Raw genomic sequence first — 16,774 nt, forward strand, 5'->3', positions numbered from 1 at the left:
GATATGAAGCTTCATAAACGGTGACGCTCATCCATCTTTCTCTCGGTCCAGTTGCCATAGAACATCACAGTACATATAAATATAACAGAGGGTACATTTGTATACATGTGAATGAGTCTCGCACATATTTTCCATGTGCCAGCCACTTGAAAGTTCCATCAGCCGTTTCATTGATTCGATTCCCTCAGCGAAAGATCAACAGGGTCGTTACCTATATGCGTTTCAGCATGCTGATGATGAGAACAGCTCTGAACTGGACGATGGACGCTTTTCACTCTTCGTTTCTCTCCACTTTGCGCATATGTTTGTCCATATAGAGATCCATATACAGTCCTGTGTCGTATAGGGAGCAGCTGAGAAGGGCAAGAGTTCTTCCCACGACTGTGAGGGAATCACCGCAACAGTGTGGTCGAAAAACACATCATCGAACATTATAGCCAGTCTATTTTCTCTTACTTCTCTATGTCTGAGCGTATACGCTTCCAAATAGCGCCAATCTCATGCGTATAGACTACATAGGTGTGTGGCACTTCACATCGGCCAGAGTCTCGGAAAAAAAACAGATTGCATGAGGCAATAATATCACGACTGACCGAAAAACATGTTTTCGTTGTGCACCGCTTACGCTGTAAAAAAGCAAACAGATTTCAGCCTATAATTGAAAGTGGTCTAACTGATGGTTTTCCATTTTGCCACTCTTGAGGTATTTACTGCTGCTAAACGTAGAGTTAAGTACATTTTGGATAGTGAGGCATTATTAGTTTATACTGTTTACAAGAAATACACTGGCGAACTGTACTGGTTAAAGCCAAGAATTCCGTTCCGTTAGGATACGCTGTATTTTTAACTGCATAACACATCGATACAATGTTGTCCTTAACTGATACACCACCCTTAAATAAATTAACAATAACATTTTAAAATCGTATGGATCTTTGCTGACGATTGGCCTTTCACAAGGCTTCAGTTTTCCTTAGGCAAAGTGTTGAGGTGATCCATGGCAATAAATCTGGCGCTGTTTAGGAGGCTCATCAACCGTGAAAACTTGTGCGATTTCCTAGCCAGATTCTTGAAGCCGTTAGGGTCAGGGGAGGATCGCTTGTTGATGTTATCGACAAACGTGCAGAGTTGACTGAAATTCGTTCTGAAGGCGTCGTTACTGCACAGACTTCGAATGACGAGAACAGTAAACACAGCACGGAAATTCAAAACAGCCAAAACGCCAATAACAGCCAAAGGTACAAGAATCAAAGGCAATGAGACGCCCAAAGCAAGATGCTTCTTAACAAATTGGTTCTTCTCTTCGTGGTCTTCGTAAGAGTGTTGAACTAAATCTTCATGGCCATAACTGGGCACAGGGTAGGAAGGAGCAGCTGGATAACTAGCGGGAGGATAAATTTGGGGATAGGAAGGGGATGGATAACCGGATCCCGTCAAAGGAGCGTAGCTTTTGACACCAGCATTGGCGATATGAATGGGTGTACCACCGTAAGATGTCGAATCCCGAGAACTAATTTGGTTGTAACTTTGATACGGTGATGGACGTTGCGAATAAACGCGTGGATTATTATAATAGCCCGAATTCCGGCTGCTAATTCCTTGTCCCCAGTTGGTGCCTCCATTGGATGCATCCGATGAGGTTTCGCTGTATTAACAAGGCCAACCAGAAGTTTAGAATCAACATTTAGGCAATTGTACAAAAAATGGAGCAAAATTCGTTTACCTGTGCTCTATTAAACTATTTGACGCGAGTTCGTCAGCCATGGTCAAATAAGCCAAGGCGATGAGGGACAAAATCGGCTTGTAGAAATTCATTTTTTCAAACTGAAATTAGAAAAATGAAGCTGCTTCGGCAGGATGTGTTGAGCAGCAAAACAAGAAGTATCTACCTGATGTAAAGGGCAGAAACGATTTGAAACAATAAGCGCCGATGGACTCGCTTTTGTACTCGATGGCAGGTTGATGGCGTCACGGCATTGTCGATATTATCCAAACAGTTATGGGTGGTCTAGCGGTGTGTTTACCAGTTATAGATGAACAATATTTCAGATTGAGTGATATGAGACTCAAGTATGTAACACGACTGGTCACCAGGAAACTAGGCTAAAAATTCGGCAACAGCTGTCTTTATTCAATTTACGTTTCTGGTGATAATATCAAAAGAGTCTCTGCGTTATGATATGCGATGATTATCTATAGTTACTCTCCGAAGAATTATTCCCGCTAACTTTTTTAGTTTACATTTTTAGAGATAGGGGTGACATAGAACAATTGATTTAGTTACGGTAAAACATAGCTAAATCCATTTTTTCGTTGTTCAAAAGCAAAGCTGATAACGAGTAAAACAACAGGCTTGAACTTGGGCCTCTCGAATGAAAACAGAAAATAAATCTCGTAAACAAGTGAGTCTATGCAGACAACGTAACATTTGGACTGCGTGATGCGTAGTGCGGCACGTTACGACCCGGACGAGTGCACAAGATCGTGACTACAGACGGACCTGAGTTGTTTACCGACAAATGAACCGCTATAAGGAATCTAGCTCGATCTAGTCGGTACGTTGCAAAAAGTCTGCACTTCCTACCCCGTATCTTTCCTTGATATTACTTGATGATATTGGCATATGAACGGTCGAATAAAAGAATATTTTAACGGTTAATTCATAAATTATAAGCCGAATACAAAAATATACCCCATTTTCGTGATCAGCGATCAAATTCGAATCGGAATAATGTATTTTTAATTAAATCTAGAATTTGATGGTGAAACGGATTTGATGGAAAAACGGTGAAGTTGGGTTTCAAAAAGTAAGCACGGCTTTAGCGAAATGACGATTATTTCAAAAACGGCTTACTTGACAAAAAAACAAAGGGCTTTTTCTGAATCAGCGTTAAAATTGGGTTATACTGTGGGATTTTCATCGCATTCCGAGAGATTTCGATTTTTTCCCATTTTGACAAAAGTGGGAAGGCTATAGCCTTCTTACTTTTCCAATTTTGGCAAAATTTTAGATTTCGCTTTAAATATGTGGTTTCGATGCAGAATTGAACGGGCATCCCGAATATGAGGGTTGTTTTCTCGTGAGACTCATAGTTTTTGAATGAAACGTAAAAAACGGTGAAGTTGGGTTAAAAAATAAGGCCGGGCTTATATTGTCGGGCTTAAAAGTTTTACCTATTAAAAAATAATAGCATTAAATCTAGATAACTATGTATGATTCTGATTCAAAATTAACCAAGGAACACATGGTTATTAGGCAGAAATATAGGTTGTCTAATGAATTATGATTAAAATAGGTAAGCAAATCATATGGGCTTGTGCAACGATACAAATATGACCTTCGTACACTAACCTTCCGGAGCCTTCATTTCCGTTATCGGTTTCATATCACAGCGAATCTTTTTTACAGTTTCATAATTAAACAGTCATTTCTTCGTCCTATCATTTATTGCTGCCAACTAAATGTCATACAAGAAAAGCTTAAACCTGGACTAGGCGAGGCGCCGAGCTGATAAGCTAAGGTAAAGCAACCCAATGAGCAACTCACCTTGATTTTGTGTGCGTGGGCATAGTTAACACACAGTTAAATCTGATAACCTAACCGAAATCTACCATCGAAACTATTACTCAATGGGAAGCTTAGCTTTGATTTTTGTTTTCCTCCATAAAATAACGGTGTAGTGGACAAAACGTAAAAGAAGATCTATGTATTGTATTTTTTAGTTCTGAAAGCTTGATTACAAAATTAAAACGTAGGGGGAATAGGCTCTGGGTCCGGGCATTTGTAATGCTGAACGCAATTTTGCGCTGCTTCATCAAAATACGTTTGATAAGTTTGATTGGGGCAGCTAAACCTGTTGTACGAAACAAACAAGGTCATGATTCTTCTTCACTAATTCATATACGTGTATCGCAAAAGCTAAGTTACGTACGTTAATTTAGTTCCATCTTCTCGGCAGTAATAATACACCTCACAGTTTTTCCAGAGGTCTGCAAAGTACCCAACTTTACCACTGCAGTCAAATACTGGAGGTTCACCTCCGGGACCTCCAGGACCTCTGACGATCCCAGCAGCGATACAGACATGTGTCAGAGCTGCAGCAATAAGAGATTTGAATTAAAATCGACAAACATATAAATAATGTAATTAAACTGACCAATTAGAAGAAAACCGGACAAGATTAGAACCCTCATGGCGATTGGGAGGAAAGTAATTTGTCTCTGCATGATTTCTAGGGTGCAATCACGCTTTTATACTGTGGGTCGTGACGATATGTAACAGCTGATACATCATTGATAACGAAACCGAGGCTTCGGAAAGGTGGCGTCATTCAAGCGTGAAGTTTAGAAGAGTGAATCAAGATCCTTGATGATGGGTGATAAGAATCGTAACATGGCAACTTAGATTTGAATGACGTCTTATTTTATTGTAGCCACCAATCACATTAAAGTATTTCATGTTTTAGAAACCCCATTGCTTCTAACTAAAAATTTGAAAGCAAATTCCACGATTATATTTCAAGAAGAAGACTTTTACGTTGAAGGCTCGAAACATTAAATAGGGTTGATAGGTTCCGGTTCTGGGCATACGTAATTTTCAATACATTGGACAGTTGCTTCGTTAAAATACATTTGTATAGGATGACTAGGGCAACCGAACCTAAATGACAGCCAAATGTAATGGTTGCACATTATCAATCGAAAAGAAATTCGTAATATGTCATCAAATACTTACGTCAGCTTAGTTCCATCTTCGAGACATTGGTAATAGACCTCGCAATTTTTCCATAGGTCTGCATAATACCCAACTTTACCGGTGCAATCAAACACCGGAGGCTCTCCTCCCGGGCCACCTGGACCTCGGCCACTCACGGCAGCGAGGCAGTTTTGCGTGACGCCTAAGTAAACACGGTGATAAATTACAAACAGTTGTAATTGAAAAGATTGACAGCTACAAATAAAAAACTAAGGCGTAGTTCAACTCACCGATTAGAAGAAAGATGGACAGGGCGAGTAATTTCATGGTGAATGGGCTCAGCGTATCTTGTTTCTAAGTCAGTTCAGGATCATGTATGGCCCCTTATATTGAGAGTGCTGATATTGTGTACAATGGAGATAAATTTTTTTGAAGGGTTGCTATTGGAAGCAAAAGATACAAAGGTGACATATATGATGAAATAAAGATTTGGCTGAGAATTATGATTGCTTGAAATAATGGATTGATTTTCAGATATTTGAATAATAATTCTCGTTTCTGGGAAAATGTGTTAGGCTTCGGGCTGCAGTGAAATTTGCGTACACTGGCATAGTTCCATCTTCTAGGCAATGATAATAATATACGAGCACCTTTTATTTCTCCATAGGTCTGCAAAGTATCCAAACTTATCGTTGCCATTAAACATTAATGTCAAACTTTAATATGAGCTAGCATTTAGCTCAAGAATGGAGGCTCCGAGCCCATGACACTTGTTGCGTCAACTGTCAAGGCAGTGCTGTAAGGTTGCTTTTGCAATTAGGGCTTTACCTCTTAAAATAAAAATTGTCAAAAGGATTATCCGTGGCTATCCGACTAGAAAAAGCAAAGGCAAGATACAAAATTAGTACAAACGGCCGAACGGACTAGGAATAGGAAATAAACAAGATTTCGGGGTCTTTTCTTTCGGAGACTTGGCAACTTAGGTAAGCTTGTCATTGAGCCAAGCCGTTTGAAATTGAGCTGGCTTGTAGTTTGCCACTGTCGATTTTGCATTAGAACATCGTGATTTGTTCCATTATCCTCTTTAATTTCCCGGTGAACAATGAGGCAGAAACATCAAGTTGATACAGCCAAAATAAAAGCGAAACATGGAAAAGCTTACAGGTAGCCTAATGGTATTTCAGCATAGCTTACAACAAAAGCCTTAACCAATTTAACATTACTACTGAAACAGACTAGGATCAAAGGACAAGTCAAAATTATTTACTGGGTCACCGACAGTTCAAACCCCAAAGAAAAGTTTGGGAAAACAAAATTCCTTAAATGTTAGACCAAATAACTCTAAACATCCTGCCTTAGAAACATCTACGAAGACTAAAGCAGACAAATCTAAGTCAACACCTTCCAAAACGACTGAAAAAACTGGAGCCTCAATACTTAAAACAGTAAGAGATAATAAAGCCTTTAACAGTATAATATTCACAAGCAAAGCATTGTAGCCCAAAAGGTACAGGCCTGGGACAAAAGCACTCAGAGAAATAAGGAAGTACCAGAAAGGAACAGAACTCCTTCTTCAGGTATGTGGATTTGGTTTGTGTGACCCTTTAAGATTAAATACCCTATATATTTACCATTAACCAGAAAGCCCCATTTCAACGCCTAGTTCGCGAAGTCACAATTGAATTATCAGATGAAACAATGAGGTTTGTTTTGCTGCATCAAAGTCATATTTTGACAGTTAATGAGCGTTCTTTAAAATCCGGTAACAGATTCACTGCTGAGGCACTTGAATGCTTACAAACTGCTGCAGAAGCGTACGTTGTTCAATTGTTTGAGGATTCAGTTTTAGCCATGATTCACGCGAGGAGAGTTACGCTAATGGTTCGTGATATTCAATTTATCAGGCGTTTACGAGGCATTTAACGATTTACCGCAACACATTTTGATTCCTCATCAAACACAACTTTTTAATCGTTTTTCCGAAACCCACCAATGATTTTTTTTTTGTAAATGATGTTTCATTTTCTCATACGTGCAACGTTTTATTGCCGTTATTTCTTTTTTTTTTATCGCTAAAAGACGTAAAATTGTAATACAAGCACTATTCAAATGAGTACAATTGAAAATCCTATTTTACTTTTCAACTGTTGAGTAATTTCGAAATGTCAACCAAGGTTTCTTCAATAAGTAAAGTAAAAAAAAAACTAATACCATTTAGTTATTCATAAAGATTGTACTACTTACTACATTAATAATAGTTTTTAGAAAGATCTTTGAGTCACGTAGAAAAGTCGAAAGAATAATAGCAGTGGTAATACAACTGATACTGTTCGTAAATAAAGCTAAAACATTAGCCACCGAGTTAGTTAACACGCTGGTAAATAACGCTAAGACATTCAACTTTTTTTTTTTTTTTTTTGAGTACCAGAACAAAGTCATAATATTACTCCGTTCGATACACAGTACAGCAACTTTTTGTAGACGTCGTGGTTAGGGAGAGAAGATACGTTGTCGAAAGCACAGATAATGATTCTTTCGAAATGAAATTGGAGCGAAATTTCACTGCACCACAATGGGTATAGCGAAACATATTTTAACAAAGTTATCGATGTCGAATTGTACATAATTTTTGAGTTGTTAGCAAAAAATAATAATAGTAATAATAATTAAAAAAAATCGCCAACACTTGAAGTCTTGTGTACAGAATGGTTCAATAATCAATGGGATGAATAACGCTAGAAGAGGAAAGTGAATCGAAGGTTTTTCACGTTTACACTTCGTACGAAATGTTTTCGTTAAATGGACGAAAGCAAAAAGAACGACTCAAATATGAAGTTATAATAAAGGTTGGATTTACGTTGAAGAAAATGCGTACACAGATACGTACGACTGGCAGGTGAGGAAGAGGACAAACGGCTAGTTGGGAAATGATTTCAGTTCTGTTGAACGTTTGCTTGGAGTATGAGTTAAATGCCCTGGAACAAGAAAAATTGGTACCTATTGCAATTGGAGCAACAGTGGAGCACATACTGTTGATTGTTCAAGTGTGCTCTTTAAATAGAGCAGGTATTTTTCTAGTAGTTTCATATTGCGGAGAGTGGGAATTCGAGTGTTGAGTACTGAATGGGGTGGAATGGGGCTGCCTGACGGTTGATTCCTGAGTATTTCACACTTTTACCATTTCGTTATCAATTGCTTGCTGGTTACACTGCCAAAGTAGGTTTCAAACGCTTGGAGGGTTGAAGGGAACGGGTTATTGTTATCCAGTTTTTATCCTGTTACGGAATCGGAATTTGTTCTTCCTTTCACCTGTCAGACGAGGGATCTCGTAGAAGGAAGTATGTTGATTACAGTTATGGTCGATGTACGTGCCTCGAAGTTAATGAAAAAATAATGAAGACATAGTACATACATAAGAAAACAGAAGATTTTCAGAAAGGAAAAATTCGCGGCTAGAAAGGCAAAGAAGAGAAGAAAAAAAAATGTCACAAAGCTTGACGTAAAACCCACAAGACACTTTGATGCACTTCTATATACTTCGCGGCAGGTACGTTGGCGTTACAAGTAGACATCATCCACTCCTAACCAGGGAGAAGATGATGCTACATGTTCGATTCTGTATGCGGGATGGGTCCCACGCTGCCGGTACTCATTGTTGTATAGTTGTTGTGATTTGGTGTCAAATTTAAGTTGGGTGGTGGAGGTGGAAGAAAAGCCGGAATTCTTACCGGCTGACCGGTGTTAAATGTGGTGGTAGGGTAGAGTCGTGTCAACGCTGTAACACGCTCCAAAACACAAGACGCGGACAATCGGGCTTCGGCATCTTGGTCCCAACACTCTTCAATGGTATGACATAAAATGTCCATGCCACGACGCTGCCTCCACATTTCCTTCAGCACGGGACGACGCTTAAGGTGGACTACGCACTCTTGCATGTCCTCCAGCGTTGGATGTTGTCCCACCTGTGAATGAAAATAGATTTTAAAATCTTGGCACTATAACTAGACATGCGGAGGGCAGTTGCCTCTTCTTCGAATGGAAGAAGATACTCTGGAACGGGTGCGTCCTGGCCTCTGCAACGCGACAGAAGTTCCCATAGGACAAGGGCACATGCGTACATATCAATTCGCAAAAAAGCATCTCTGTTAAAGTTAATCGCGCCTTCCAATACTTCAGGTGCCATATATCGACGAGTTCCCACCTGGAAATTGCGATGTATCATTATTCAATATGCATTTTTTTCAGTAATTTACTTGTCCGTGAGTATCTCCAACAGGTCTTCCAGGGTAGAAAATGAGGGCCAATCCAAAATCGGCAATGCAAGCCGTCAGATCAGATTTGAGCAGTACATTCTTTGATTTAAAGTCTCTGTGAGCTACAGCAGGTTTGCAGGCGTCTGCCTTGGAAGCGGGCACCTCTTCGTGAAGGTGCGTCAATCCTCGTGCCATGCCTTCGGCGATACGACACAGTTCCGTCCACGAAAGTGAATTGCACTGCAAATGGACAAAACATTTCATACAATTGTGAAACGCGTGCTTTTCTAATTCAAATTACATACCTTCAGGTAGTCGCATAGTGACCCTTTCTCATGGAAAGCTGTAATGAGCCAAAATTCTGTCTGCAGGCTGTCTCCTCGTTTCTCAGCGCTCATGAATTGAAGGATATTATCGTGATCAAGCTGAGGTAATTTGAAAACCTCTTGCTCAGCGAGCCAAGATTGCTTATCCTAGAAAAAGTTTTATTGTGCATTTACATATGAATCTCTCCAGAATTCTCCTCCTATAGTTCAACTAATAATACCTGAAGTGGGAAGATTTTGACGGCAACAGTTTCGGTTTTTAGCTGTCCTTTCCAAACTGCACCAAACCTGCCACGTGCTTTGATTTCTAATAATTGCACGGGGCTTACGGTGAGCGTTGGCGAAGGGGGATGGATCGCTTGGGGTTCAGCAGTAGGTAACTAGTTCAAAGAACAATTAGAAAACATTTCGGACTGCTACAACAGTCTTATTACCTCGTTGAAGTATGCCATTCGCTGACGACGGTACATCCAATACCCAATTACAATCATGAAGGTTATAGCCACAATTGGAACAAGTGTGTACATCAGGGTGTTTAAAATGGGCTTTCCTTGAGAACTTCTTAAGGGAGGAACACCATCTACAAGACAATTGCTTATTTTTTTTATGTAAATATTTGATGTGGTGAACAACATACCAATGGTGGGCGGTGTCTCTGTTGCCAAGGGCTCCCAGGAAAATTCTCTGTTACAATAATCCCCCTCACAACAGCAAAAAAGAAGGTTTTTCCTTGGTTCTTCTTTTTGGCCAACACACTTTGACTGATTGTAGCAGCCAAAGTTGTTCAAAAAACAGCCCTGGAAAAAAATTTCATTTTCACATTGCAGTCATTTGGACTACTATGTTTACAATAAGAAACCTTGAATTTGATTTGTAGCTCTCCAGAACTTGAATTTTGCCATAAAACATAGCAGTGATTCCTTTTATTGGGTTCTGCAACTTCACAATACTCCGTTTCATTGCAGCCCTTTCCAGTGTCTTGGCAAATGGTATGATTATAATATTCACATTTTGTAGTCACAAGAGAGCTTTCAGTTGGAGAAACTGTAATACAAGTAGCCAGCCATTATGCATTATTACATAAAATATTATAAATAACACAAAATAGTGTTTACCTTTAGTCAAAAGTACTATAGTTGACACGAGGAAAAGTATGGAAAAAAATTCTCTAGTACATCCCATTTTCAGAAAATTTAAGGGACCTGAACTGCTGGAAATTAAACAGTCAACTTTCAAGTTTTGATGTTTCTATTCTTTTAGCATGGGCAAACCCCAGATAGAATGGTCAGCTACAGGCCCATTGACAATAAGCCATTGACACTTGCTATAAAGGAATTGCAATCCTACTTGAATTATCAAGTCTATAACGTGGGACTTCTACACTATTTGTGTCAGGAATTATACGATTTTTGCGACGTAGAGCCCCCTTCACATTTGCTGTAGTGTGACTTCTACAACGTAGATTAATAAACAAGACCAGCGAGAACAGCCAGACTGTGTTCTCTGCCGAACAGCGATGTTCGTTAAATCAATCGAACACAAAAAAAAACAGAATTTTGTGATCTCTTCTCGATCGTCGCAATTGGGAGCGTAACTCATAAAAACAAAACGCCACAAAATGGCGTATACTTCGTTTACAATCGATCTTTACACAGAGTGAAATAGACGAACGCTTAAAATGAAATCCACCATGATTCTTTCCTGAGCTTCCCCTAGCGTTGGACTCCTTTGCTTGTGATTTTTTAGTACCTCTGGAGATACTCGTCGATAGGTGGCGCATGGAACAGCCATGGTCGATAGTCTCCTATCTTCTTTTTTTCTCCAAATATCTAAGTATCGATTCATAAATTTTTTTGAAGAATCAAACAAATGAGCTACGCCATGCACAACGTCGTATTTATTCGTTATTCGTTGTTTTTATTACTCTTTCAATTTTTTTTATTGGTTACTCAAAAACAGTTATAATAACACAAATGTGTGTTTTTTTTTTTACTTTCACCAGAAATTCATTTTTAAATGAATGTTCTGCTGTGAATGGGTCCGTGAGTAGCGGTAATTTCGACTGGCAAGTTGATGAGGGAAAGCGTTTTGGCAACTGTACCAGACAGCCTAGTTTTCGTAGTTATGCGATAGATTTATCAACCAAGCTTTTTTGTAACTTGAAAATAGACATTAGAAATTATAACAAAAATGCAAGGTAGTCGGAAACAGTGCAATCTATGCAAATGTTGAGGGGAAACCGATCGACTTAATTATAAAGGTTTCGGGGAGAACAGCAGGTGCAGCTGATTTAAATAATTACGAATAATGTACCACAAGACAAATGTGTTCGGAACGCGATTCCACTTAAAATTCCTTGGGAGTTGGGCTGCGAAAGTACGGAGAAGCTTGTAACATCGAGGTCACATCACAGCTGCCTCTAGCCTTCACAAAAAAACTTGACGAAACAAGTCGAACAAAATGCACTTCAAAACCTAGAAGCAGAGCAGACTTTTTGAATGAGAACTTTTAGATCAGATACTCAATAATGGCCACACATAATGCTAAGGGCGTTTGTCATTTCTCTTGTCAGCAACATTGCGTACATAGAAAGGCAAGCTATGACGAAATTAATTTCCTGATAACTGCCGCTGCCAAGTTGACTGAGTACGAAATGTCGCACGTTAAAAAACAGTGTCGTTCTGTATCACGCAATTTGAACGAAAGACAGAAAAGGAATGTCTGTGCCAGACAAGTTTCAAGTCCAATTGAAATCGGTAGCGGGTTTCGTAACGAACATTACTATCACGAAAAACAGAAGCTTAATTCGATCTGCAGAAAAGAGACAGGGAACAAAAAAATCGTTAATTGTAGACAGCGATGAATACGTTAGACAGAAGAAACTGTCTCCTCTAATTTTTGTTCCAACAGCGGCGTGGGAGTCTTGCGTCATTCCAAGCTGGCAAGCAGACATTGACACGATCATGGCAATGCTTCCGTCTGGAGACCATCCATGCGTTGGTCATAAAAGACCGTAAATGGAGTGATCACTGCTGCACGATTATTTGGTATCATGTGCTTCCTTTATAATAGCAGTCTGAGCTCCTGAGCGAAGGTGGCCGCAGCTTGTATTCGTTAAAAAAGCATATCTTGTCACATTTTCCATTCGTCACAGGGCGGCGGCCAAAAGACATGACGAACAAACGATGATAGCGAACGCAACTAACACTTAAACTAATGATAAGCAATTTTGTTTTTCATCATTAAAGAGCAAAGAATTTCTCGTATTAAAAAGACGCATCTCCAACGCCTTTTTTTTTCTCAAGAAACATAGTTGAAATTCTCGTCTATAGATGACGACACAGTTGCTAAACCGTGAGAACTTTTTGAAATGTTTTAAACTTACGACGCGTTTTAAAAATATGAATACTGTACAAATCATTCCCTAATCTTTTCAGAGCATAGAAAGTAAACATACGTCGAGGCGTTTCAAGAGGCTAATATCGCGGGACACGCACATTTGCCCGATCTGCTCCCATTCGGGGTTTAATATTTCCTCATTCATCGTATGGCAGCACGTTTATGAAAGGAACTTTGGGTACATCTATAGGCGGGGCGCGTAACAAAAGTTGCACTGTAATCATATTGACAGATAGTACCGCTCACGACTCCTGCCAATATGTTCCGTGCACTACTTTCTTTACCCATTTGGTTCTTTCCCGTCTGTTTGTATGGTGCATAGGTCTTAATCTAAGTGAAAGCATAGACCAACAAAAAGTCATAGCAATCCCTTTTCGCTTTCGTTTTCGTTATGTAAATATGATAGCATTTACTGATGTAAGGAAGAACTTTCTTCAATGATTTTATGTACCACATATATGAATTTACAAATGAATTATATCCGTATGCACTCCACTATTCATCATGGCACCTAAAATGCATGACATTTTACAAACCATCTGGTGGTGGAAGTGCACCGCGAAGTAATTCGAATGTAAAATTTATTTCACTACTTTCGTCATTTTTCTGATTAGATGTAAATGGAGTTATTCTGTTTCATAACGTTCATTTGAATTGAGAGACGGCTATCCTGCGCAAATTTTCTTTTTCATTATTTTAGGTATCAGTGATTTGTATTCAAATTATTGCTAAAATATTTGAAAAATTTTAGGTGGTCTCACGAAAGCTTTTCGTGCGAATACAAATCAAACTGACTCTGTTCCCTTTGTTAACTATTCAAGGTGATAGAACAGCATCGTGCTTGATTAATGCTCAATAATGTACACGAAATCATTTTCAATGGCGATTTTTCAAGGATAACCAAGACAAGAGATGAGGGTAAACAGGTAGTTTAGTGTAGAAGTAACCTCAAGGAGGACGACATCTTGCTACCATATATCGAAAACAACATTTTAACCGTGATCATTCACGCAAAAGATTGTGACAATCTCAGATATTTCCTGTCCATTTTTTTTTCATCTCCCATTTCGAGTTTGAGAATTTTATGCTTTTAGTATTACATACCCGCAATGCCATTCGTGATTTTGTTTCATTTTTGCTCTTGACATTCTTTTTATTTAAAAAAAAACCGCAGAACATCCCCAAATAGTGGTGGGGATTCTGAAATGGCCTTGCCCGGCAGTTCTTGCATGACTGCTGTTGATTTGATGAGATACTAGAAGGAAAAATTCTCTCTCTCTCCTTTTAGTGCTTCCAGTACGTCGAAGAGATTGAACACTAGAGAAAGAGCACGAAGCCATGGACAAAAAGTCGCGCCAGTTACCAGCGAAGGTCGTAAAAGAATAAGACAAAGTTGGGTGGCACGAAACACATCCAAACTTTCAAGGTGAGGCGAAAAAAAAAAAAAAGGTACACGCCCTCACCTTGCCAACGGTGACCAGTTTGGCAATCATCTGGGTGTAACAATTTTAGGGGATTGGACTAGATTATTTGGAACAGCGACACAGATATGGCTGTTAGACTTGTCCACATCGAACCAAATTATTAGAGACAGACCCATAAATATAACCGGTCTTTTCTCAACGTGTACAAAGAATCCAACAAATTCCGAAACGGAACTCTATCGATGAGAACTAGGACTTGAATGCACACATCAAGTTGATTTCAGAAAAAATTATTTGGTTTGTCTGGGAGATAAAATTTTTTCTGGGGGTGTAGATCAACGAAGGATGTCAAAGAATTTATTGTCACAGTGTGACGTCATTTGTTCCACTAACTTTTACAAGGCATTTATGACTTTTCGAGTGACTACATCTTGCGCCCGAAAAAAAAGGTGGTCACAACAATTTTATGATCTTTTTTTTCCCTCTCCCAAAAAACCTACACTACTTTACTTATGTTAAATGTTCTTCAAATGACAACTATACAGCTTCACCCTTCCCTCCCTGACAGGGCACATTAATGACTGAACACTACCAAATAAGTGTCTAATAAATCTACGAATACTTGAAGGAGTTCTATGAATTACAATGCACTATGGTAAAAAACAACCATTTGTAACTTGCCGGTTTCGTAAGCATTATGGGGTTGGGTTTCCTTTCTTATCTGAACAGCTGCACAAAAAACAAAGCAACAACGAACACAAAAAAAAAACTGTATGTACAGGTTCGTCTTACCTTTGTAAAACACAGTAGGCTCCAGATTGGAAAAAGAGATTGCACGACGTTTTAACCTCAATTTGATGTCCTTCGACCGGACCATCCGGTTGTAGGAGGTGAGCAGACGAAAAAAAAAGATCCTGTCTAGTTGACTCATCTTCAGCCATCTGGAAACGACATTATCGCCATCTTGCATCATCCAATTGTTTGAATGGGGCATTACCGCCACCGCAATTTTTTAGATTTAAGAGGCGAAAGTTGGCTGTTGTTAACCAAGACGCTCAAAATGTAACAAGGTCACACAGCTGCATCGTTATCATCGACATTTTTTTTTAAGAAACCGTTTTCTTGCACGTTCCCGCCTACATGTCCTTTAACGACCGGAAGACGAGCGAAAGTTATCAGTGAAAGTGTTGTACGAAGATGTGCATAAAAACAGGTGTGCCATAATGTAAGCATTTAAATAATTAGAATGCAGCCAAATGTACACATACACACACACGCACTGAACTCGGCGTAGCATTAGCCGTCAACTGTTTTCTTGTGGAAACTTCGCCCACATTTTTCTCGTGACGAACAAAACGAAACGAACCACCGTCGTAAATCAGCCGTTTTATAGACAAGAGATAAACTTTCGTATTGTGATTTCATGCTGGGGTGAAAGGGAATGTTGGGGTCTTTTAACTTGGAATTTTAAAAAGCCTCATCCTACCCGGATACGTACGCTTTTCAATTACCCCCATTTTTCCAACCTGTGTGTTTAGGGATCTGTAGTGTAAAAACAGAAAAACCAAACAAAAAGAAGTTTTGGGGTAAAGCTGGTTTCGTCCAAGAGATAAAACGAATCAAACAATATAATACAATAGATCGTAAAACATTTTGAAGGGTTGTTTGGTTTCCCTTTCTTCCCCGTTGGAGATTCAGCTGATTGCTTTGATTGCCACCTAGAGGGTTCAAATGACATGGCCTAAGGCTGGCTATTCGAAATGCACACCTACCCTCCTGTACAATTCGTGGGTGGGGGAGAGAGAACCTGGTTGAACGTGTAGAACACCAACTTTTAATGAACGGGCAAGGGAAAAAAACTAGAAATTAAAAAAAAAAGTGTTCGTGACTCTGAAATGTCAAAGCAGATTTCCTTGTACTTTATGTTGTCTTCCGTGGTTTCAAAAAAAAAAAAAAAAAGGAAAAAAAAATCGCCATTCATCCCTACAACTAGCGCCACTGCCCGCCAAAATATAGGGGCGGGTGTGTAGAACATCCGGGAGATTTGCTTCTTTTCTTCTTATTTTTTTTTTTTTGCTTCACTCACAACAATAAAAAAATCCATTTCCTATTTGAAAGTTTATTTAAAAGAACGTTTGTTTGAAAAGAAGACGACAGGTGAATTCATTTTTTGAAATTTGTTTAGTATTGAGCATGCAAAAAAAGAAGAGTTGCCAGTTTGACGAATTGAAACATTGTCAGAAGTAATCGGCGACAGCATGGAGAACGTGTGTCGGCGGTATAGGACTAGATTTGTTTGCAACGTTTTTGTGTTAACGTAATTCTGGATCGTGATGCTGCAAGACATTTGAAATAGAGAAAAGAATGGAGAATAAAAGGTACTGTTGATTAACTACAAAATGCCTCATTGTTAAAAGGTCTTTTGAGTCAACCAGCAATTGTTCTCTGCCTTGGTAACAGGAGGAAAAAGATGGCGAAAGAGGAGTGCATTGGTTGCCAATGTCTCAAGAAGCAAACAGTTTTCATGGTCGGTCAAAGAACTCGGATGTATTTGCGTCAATACCAGCCATTAAATGTTATCAGTGATCGTCTATTTCGAAACATCATTCCATACAGGTGCATTTACCTAATATTTACTTGGTCTCACCCTAAGGGATGAAATTAGCGTCATGGTTT

At 39.2% G+C, this 16,774-nt stretch overlaps 5 protein-coding genes and 1 long non-coding RNA gene across 6 annotated transcripts; 2 read left to right on the plus strand and 4 right to left on the minus strand.

Moving 5' to 3' along the window:
- Positions 1 to 963: 963 nt before the first annotated feature.
- Positions 964 to 1,815, minus strand: LOC130695811 (uncharacterized). The gene is made up of 2 exons (XM_057518866.2): positions 1,724 to 1,815; positions 964 to 1,645 (listed from the first exon to the last, which is right to left on the minus strand). Exons 1-2 carry the CDS (start codon positions 1,813 to 1,815, stop codon positions 964 to 966), a joined length of 774 nt encoding a protein of 257 aa, XP_057374849.1.
- Positions 1,816 to 3,692: 1,877 nt separating this feature from the next.
- LOC130696787 (uncharacterized) lies at positions 3,693 to 4,282 on the minus strand. The gene is made up of 3 exons (XM_057519906.2): positions 4,158 to 4,282; positions 3,933 to 4,095; positions 3,693 to 3,854 (listed from the first exon to the last, which is right to left on the minus strand). Exons 1-3 carry the CDS (start codon positions 4,225 to 4,227, stop codon positions 3,746 to 3,748), a joined length of 342 nt encoding a protein of 113 aa, XP_057375889.1. The 5' UTR covers positions 4,228 to 4,282; the 3' UTR covers positions 3,693 to 3,745.
- Positions 4,283 to 4,401: 119 nt separating this feature from the next.
- Positions 4,402 to 5,144, minus strand: LOC130696788 (uncharacterized). Its single transcript, XM_057519907.2, has 3 exons — positions 4,987 to 5,144; positions 4,736 to 4,898; positions 4,402 to 4,660 (listed from the first exon to the last, which is right to left on the minus strand). Exons 1-3 carry the CDS (start codon positions 5,021 to 5,023, stop codon positions 4,555 to 4,557), a joined length of 306 nt encoding a protein of 101 aa, XP_057375890.1. The 5' UTR covers positions 5,024 to 5,144; the 3' UTR covers positions 4,402 to 4,554.
- A 536-nt stretch (positions 5,145 to 5,680) lies between these two features.
- LOC130696779 (uncharacterized) lies at positions 5,681 to 6,771 on the plus strand. The gene is made up of 5 exons (XM_057519897.2): positions 5,681 to 5,860; positions 5,931 to 6,141; positions 6,196 to 6,273; positions 6,338 to 6,399; positions 6,466 to 6,771. Exons 1-5 carry the CDS (start codon positions 5,799 to 5,801, stop codon positions 6,617 to 6,619), a joined length of 567 nt encoding a protein of 188 aa, XP_057375880.1. The 5' UTR covers positions 5,681 to 5,798; the 3' UTR covers positions 6,620 to 6,771.
- A 121-nt stretch (positions 6,772 to 6,892) lies between these two features.
- LOC130696793 (activin receptor type-2A-like) lies at positions 6,893 to 10,913 on the minus strand. Its single transcript, XM_059495449.1, has 9 exons — positions 10,391 to 10,913; positions 10,135 to 10,319; positions 9,913 to 10,072; positions 9,710 to 9,855; positions 9,497 to 9,655; positions 9,255 to 9,422; positions 8,950 to 9,189; positions 8,721 to 8,897; positions 6,893 to 8,658 (listed from the first exon to the last, which is right to left on the minus strand). The coding sequence occupies exons 1-9, from the start codon at positions 10,455 to 10,457 to the stop codon at positions 8,299 to 8,301; spliced, it is 1,662 nt and encodes a 553-aa protein (XP_059351432.1). The 5' UTR covers positions 10,458 to 10,913; the 3' UTR covers positions 6,893 to 8,298.
- Positions 10,914 to 16,349: 5,436 nt separating this feature from the next.
- On the plus strand, positions 16,350 to 16,715 carry LOC130696802 (uncharacterized). Its single transcript, XR_009002709.2, has 2 exons — positions 16,350 to 16,476; positions 16,559 to 16,715. It is a non-coding gene; the product is annotated as an uncharacterized LOC130696802 (long non-coding RNA).
- The last annotated feature ends 59 nt before the right edge of the window (positions 16,716 to 16,774 follow it).

Source organism: Daphnia carinata, chromosome 5, assembly GCF_022539665.2.
Source record: "Daphnia carinata strain CSIRO-1 chromosome 5, CSIRO_AGI_Dcar_HiC_V3, whole genome shotgun sequence".
NCBI classification, from domain to species: Eukaryota; Metazoa; Arthropoda; class Branchiopoda; order Diplostraca; family Daphniidae; genus Daphnia; species Daphnia carinata.